Source organism: Gavialis gangeticus, unplaced genomic scaffold (assembly GCF_001723915.1).
Source record: "Gavialis gangeticus isolate Ggan-Ray unplaced genomic scaffold, GavGan_comp1, whole genome shotgun sequence".
Lineage (NCBI taxonomy): Eukaryota > Metazoa > Chordata > Crocodylia > Gavialidae > Gavialis > Gavialis gangeticus.
The window spans coordinates 44718657-44723978 of record NW_017729008.1 but is presented as its reverse complement, the minus strand read 5'-3'; the positions used below and the strand labels follow the sequence as shown (position 1 = coordinate 44723978).

The 5322-nt window shown below is 60.7% G+C and overlaps 1 protein-coding gene across 1 annotated transcript in view; it reads left to right on the top strand.

The window, feature by feature from the left end:
* Positions 1-5316, top strand: part of LOC109292302 (src substrate cortactin-like) — a 25730-nt gene extending 20414 nt beyond the window's left edge. Inside the window, exons 12-17 of the mRNA XM_019509714.1 lie at positions 2046-2115; positions 2374-2519; positions 2886-3023; positions 3178-3475; positions 4421-4492; positions 4805-5316. Coding sequence (XP_019365259.1) covers positions 2046-2115; positions 2374-2519; positions 2886-3023; positions 3178-3475; positions 4421-4492; positions 4805-4941 — 861 coding nt within the window. The 3' untranslated portion in view covers positions 4942-5316. The remainder of the gene's footprint in view (positions 1-2045; positions 2116-2373; positions 2520-2885; positions 3024-3177; positions 3476-4420; positions 4493-4804) is intronic.
* Positions 5317-5322: the final 6 nt, after the last annotated feature.

The window sequence follows — 5322 nt, the reverse complement described above, 5'->3', positions numbered from 1 at the left end:
AATTATGCCTAGAGACCCCTTAGGTCTGCGGACTAAGGGAGACTTTACTTTTTGCCCCCGGACTTGGGGAAGTACCCCAAGGGCCTGCATTGGGTTGAGCACCCATAGCACTATTAGGTCTGTGTTTCCCCGAGGATACAGGGCCGAGACAGTCCACTCTCGGGGTGGTGGCAGCACGTTACCCCCAGACTAGCGTGTGTGCTCTGGGAGAGGGGTCGGCCGGACATAAGGCGCCCCTAGGGAGGCATTCGGAGCCTGGAAGGTGGTCGGGCGCAGGGAGATGGGCGGCTCGACGCAGCAGCACCCCCTACTGGCCCGCCTCACGTGGTGGAAACAGCGGAGGGATACGAATACCCAGCTGTGTTCCTGAGATGGGATCTCTGCACCCGCCAGAGGCTGTCCAGAGCCCTTTAGTCCAATGACCCTTTGTGCCCAGGCTGGTTTATACATTTTGTTTCCTGTATATTCTTTACTGGGTTATTATAGGCAAAATCTGCACCTCTGTCTCCCCACTTGGGTGCCTCGACTATAGCATCGGGGGTGTTGGGTATAACCATGTTGGTCTAAGGATGTAGGCAAACAAGGTTCTTTGGATAGATGTGATATCTTTTATTAAACCAATGAAATAGTTGGAGAAATTGTTCTTTACAAACTTTTGGGTACAAACACCCTTCTTCAGGCATAGGGAAAGTCTGCTGGTGTTGCATGCATGCTCCCAGGTGGGCGCTATGCAAAATGCAAGTCTGTGAAAATGCAAATGCGTGGCTGGGAAGATCAGCAGAGATGGAGGTTAATAGGTGCAAGACGGGCAGGTGTGATAAACTGTTGACCGGTGATAAGATGTAGCTGGTAAAATGTAGAGGTCACCTGGGGTTATCGGATGGCAGGCCGGTTATACTGTACCATAAATCCAGCATCTATACTTAGTCTGTGATTGCTTGTATCCAGTAGGTTGATAAAGTGAAGTTTGTTGGCTTGTCTGTGAAAGGTGTTTTGTTAATTCCCTTTGAGGATTAAACCTGAGACTGGAGTGGGAGAGGTGGTCTTGAGAGATGTGCACCCACCAGGCACTGGTTATTTTTGTCTCGGATAGGTTTTTGGTGCGCGTTCGTTCTGTAGGCAGCTGTTTGGTTTCTCCTACGTTGTTTCCATCTGGGCATTCGATGCACTGGGTGAGAGATCTCGCATTATTTATTACATATATCACATTTCTGGAGGTGCGGCACTCAGATCCAGCAGTGCTGCTGGTTCTGTTGTGGGGTGTAGTTATTGTGGGAGCAGTGCAGAGGTGTTGGCAGGTTTTACGTGTCTTGTCCCGGCAAGGTCTGCTCCTTCGCGTATCACCCACCAGCACCTCTCATGCGTTCGGCGTCTCTGTCTCTTCTCAGGTGTTTCCAGCCTCTCACCCCTTCCAGGTTCTGCTTTGCAATGTAAATGCAATCCTCTGCTTGCTTTGGTCGCCCCGGCCCAAGCCTTCTGGGACCCTCCCCTGCTCCCTTAGCTGTTTCCAGTACACGCGTGTCGTGACTATGCCAGGTCTTTGCCAGCCATCTCAGTGTGGTCTCACCCCTCGCCAGTGTTCGAGAGTTTGTGCATTCGGCACTTGGCACATCTGCTGTCCACTCCACGCGCTGCTCCAGCAATGACATTAAGGCCATGGGGGGAGTTGCTGGAGAGTTTCTGGCTTGCAGAACAGGTTTATTCCAGGGGTTTTATCTTGGGACCAGATGTTTGGGGCTCCCAGCCCACCAGGCACCTCCGCGGGGCACCCCTCACATCAGGGCCACACAAGCAGCGCTGTCTAATGAGGAACAGCTCTGAGCACATGGAGATCTGGGTAGCAGCACAGCCGGGTCTCCCCAGTCATGGTCAAGGCTCTCCTTCTGGCTCTGGGTCGGGTCACTCAGACCGGGGGAGACCCTCATTGCAGCAGGCCAGCGGGCAAGCCGGGAGCCGGCCGGCCCTGGGCAGCGTCCTACTGGCCGTGCCCTGGGGATGGTGGCCGGCTCTGGCCCATGGCACACTTTGTTGTCTTCCCCCGGCAGAGCGCGGCTGGCTTCAGCGAGATGGAAGCACCGACTTCCTCCTATGAGAGAACCAAACCCGTGGAGGCCGGTAAGACCCGTGGACACCCCACCCCTGGGCTCTGCTGCTGGGAAGAGTTGTTGCCCCTTGCCTCGCCCTACGGCACCGGCGACGGTGCGCTGGGCACGGGCTGGGCGGAGGGGTGGCGGGAGCTGGAGCAGAAGACCGTGGCTTGCAGGCGGTCAGTGGGGGGCCGGCGTGGCAGGTAGGGCACGCGGGGGACCACGCTGGGCTCAGTGGACCGAGGGGCCAGCCCATTTCTGAGCAGCCGCCTCTGCTTGCTCACAGCGTCCAGCGGAGCCAGCAGCCTGAAGTCCCGGTTCGAGGGCATGGCCAAGTCGGCCGAGGAGGAGAGCAGGAAGAAGGCGGAGGAGGAGCGGGCCCGGCGCCAGGCCCGGGAGCAGCGCGAGCGGCAGGCCCAGGCCCGGCAGCAGGTGAGGGGCCCGAGCCCGGAGCCATGCGGGAACCCCTCTCCCGGGGACGCCCGACCTGGGTGGGATCAGCCCAGCCGCAGGCAGAGCCTCCCCCTTCCCCGGGGCGTCTGGGCTGGACTCATCCCAGTATGTCCCGCCCCGGTCTTGTACCCAACAAGACCCTCCCCAGTGTGGATCCGGGCTTGCTGCTGGCATGTGCTCCCCAGGCACAGCGTGACTCTCCCCCCCGGCTCAGGGCAGGACGTGGGGCTGAGTCCTGCGGGGGAGAAGGAGGGTCTCGCGTGACCCGGTCCATCGGGAGCAGGGGTGGGAGTCGCTCTGGGCCTCGTGCGGCAGAGCTGACACCTTGGACGTCTGTCCCCGCAGGAAACCCCCAAGGCTGCAGCAGTCTCCAAGGAGCTGGTCTCCCCGCCACCAGCTCCGGGACCCAAAAGGATTTCCGAGTATACAGCTGCACCGCCTGACCCTGTGCCCATGTCCATGCCCATGCCCGTGCCACGGCAGGTACGTGCCAGTGCCAGGGGGTCCTGGCCCCGGGAGATGCCACGGACAGCCATGGCTGGGGGAGAGCAGCGTGGGGGACAGGGAAGCACCGCCACTTCACCAGGCCGGAGGGACGTGGGGCTGCAGGAGTGGTGACCCCCGGTTCCTTCCCCAGGCTGAGGCAGAGCCGCAGGACGAGGAGGAGCCCCCCGCGCTGCCCCCGCGCCCCGCCGACCTGGGCGAGGAGCCTGGGGGGCCGCAGGAGGTGCCCAAGCCAGAGCCACCCATCTACAGCGAGAGCGTCGAGCTGGACGCAGACTATGAGGAACTGCCCGAGCCCTCGGACTACGAGGACAGTGGCGTTGCTGACTACGAGGAGGTGCCGGAGCTCGCGGGCGAGGACGAGGGCGAGGACTACGAGGAGATCCTTTCTGACCCAGAGCCGTGCGGCGACCAGAGCGCACCCTGCCCCGGTGGGTTGCGTGTCCAAGCGTGTGCGGTGTCCCCATATTGCTGCGGGGAGCCCCGCCGCTGGCCAGAGCTGCAGTAACAGGTGCACGGCAGGGTGGGAGCGAGTGTTTCCCTGCCCTGAGCCATGGGTGCAGCCATGCTCGGCCTCGCCCTGCATCCAGGCAGGTGCCACGACCCCGCAGCACTAACTCCTGCCTCTGCCCCATCAGAGGGGGATCGCAGCTCGCACAGGGGCTGCCATGGGCAAAGCTGGGGGTGCATCCGTTCTTGCCCCCGGGTCAGCTCTGGCTGGGTCTGGGTTAGGGTTAGGGTGCAGCGGAGGGAGCAGCCTCCATGCGTGGATCAAGGATGTTGGAAAGTGGGGTGCAGACAGAGAGGGGCATCGTATGTAGAACACAAGGCATTTTTCGCCCCTTAGAAAGAAACTGGAAGTATTAGTAATAGGCCAGAAGCCGAGGGGTGTAGCACAGAGTGTAAGATCAAAAGAAAAAGAAATGTAACGTCATGGGAATGTGCCTTCATTTGCTGGAGCAGACGCTGCCTAAATGCACAACCGGCCAGGCCAAAAGTAGCCCAGAGACATTGCTTATTGAGTCCTCATGTTACTCAAATGAAATGTAAATTGCTTTCATAAATTCATCCAAAGGGATGCCCCCCCCACCTCGATGCATGTTCACCCCAGCTCACGTTCCCACACCTGAGCTGATGCCTGTAGCCAGAGTTAAGAGCAGTCTTCAGGGCTGCGATGTCAAGGGAGCGACTAATACTAAACCGTGGGAGAAAGTAAAGCTTGATGAGTGCAACGTCCAGACCATGCGAGAGCAGAGGGTCATTAACACTGGGGAGGGAGGAGATTGCAGTGAAGTCCGGGGACCGGGGAGCTCGTTTGTGGAGCGGGGTGGTCACACGGGCAGCCCAGGCTTGACCCGGCCTGTGCTTTCCTGCAGAAGAGGCTGAGAACGTGTACGAAGTGGACATCGCTGGGATCTGTGCCGTAGCCCTGTACGACTACCAAGGAGGTGGGTCTGTGCTGGGGCGCTGAGTGGCCGCAGGTCAGAGGGAGGGAAGCTTTGCAGCGAAGGACGGCGAAGCTGCTGGAGGGGCTCCTAGGGTTCAGGCGTCCGGGATTAAGCCCCATTGCGGCCCCCATGTAGGCTGCTTCCTTCCTCCACTGGTGCCCAACGGCCGCAGACCCGGCCTGCGAGCAGGTGGATTCAGGGTCTGGTTCAGACTGTCCAAACCTGGAGCCGGTGCTGGGGTGGGACACGGGGAAGGGTCCTGGACCCTGCCACCTGCCTCCCGGGGACTCACGGCCTGCTTGGTGTTCGCAGAGGGGGATGACGAGATCTCCTTCGATCCCAACGACACCATCACGCACATCGAGATGGTGGACGAGGGCTGGTGGCGGGGCCGGAGCCGCGGCAAAGTCGGCCTCTTCCCAGCCAACTACGTGAAGCTGCTCGAGTGAGGTCTGCTCCTGCCGGAGCCCCCACCCCGCCTCGCTGCCTCCCTTCGCTTCAGCCTGCGTGTGCAACCAGGACCCCCAGCACCGTCCCAGCTTCCCAGGGCTCGGCCCAGCGCATCAGGGAGGAGAGCAGCGAGGAAGAGCCGCTGGACTCCCAGGCTAGCCTGTGCACGGGGAGGGAGAATCGCAGGGTCTTTTCCCCGCGCTGTGCCGTGCTGGAGAGCCCAGGGGGTGGGAGAGGCAGGCATGGCCTGTCCCCTCTCGAGGAGGCTAGCTCCAACCTGGCCCCAGGGTGTGTGCAATAAACCCTATGGCTTTTCCTTCTGGGGGCAGTGGTTCCCAGCCAGGCTGGGGCAGGTGTGTGGCTGCCATGGGGTATGGGAC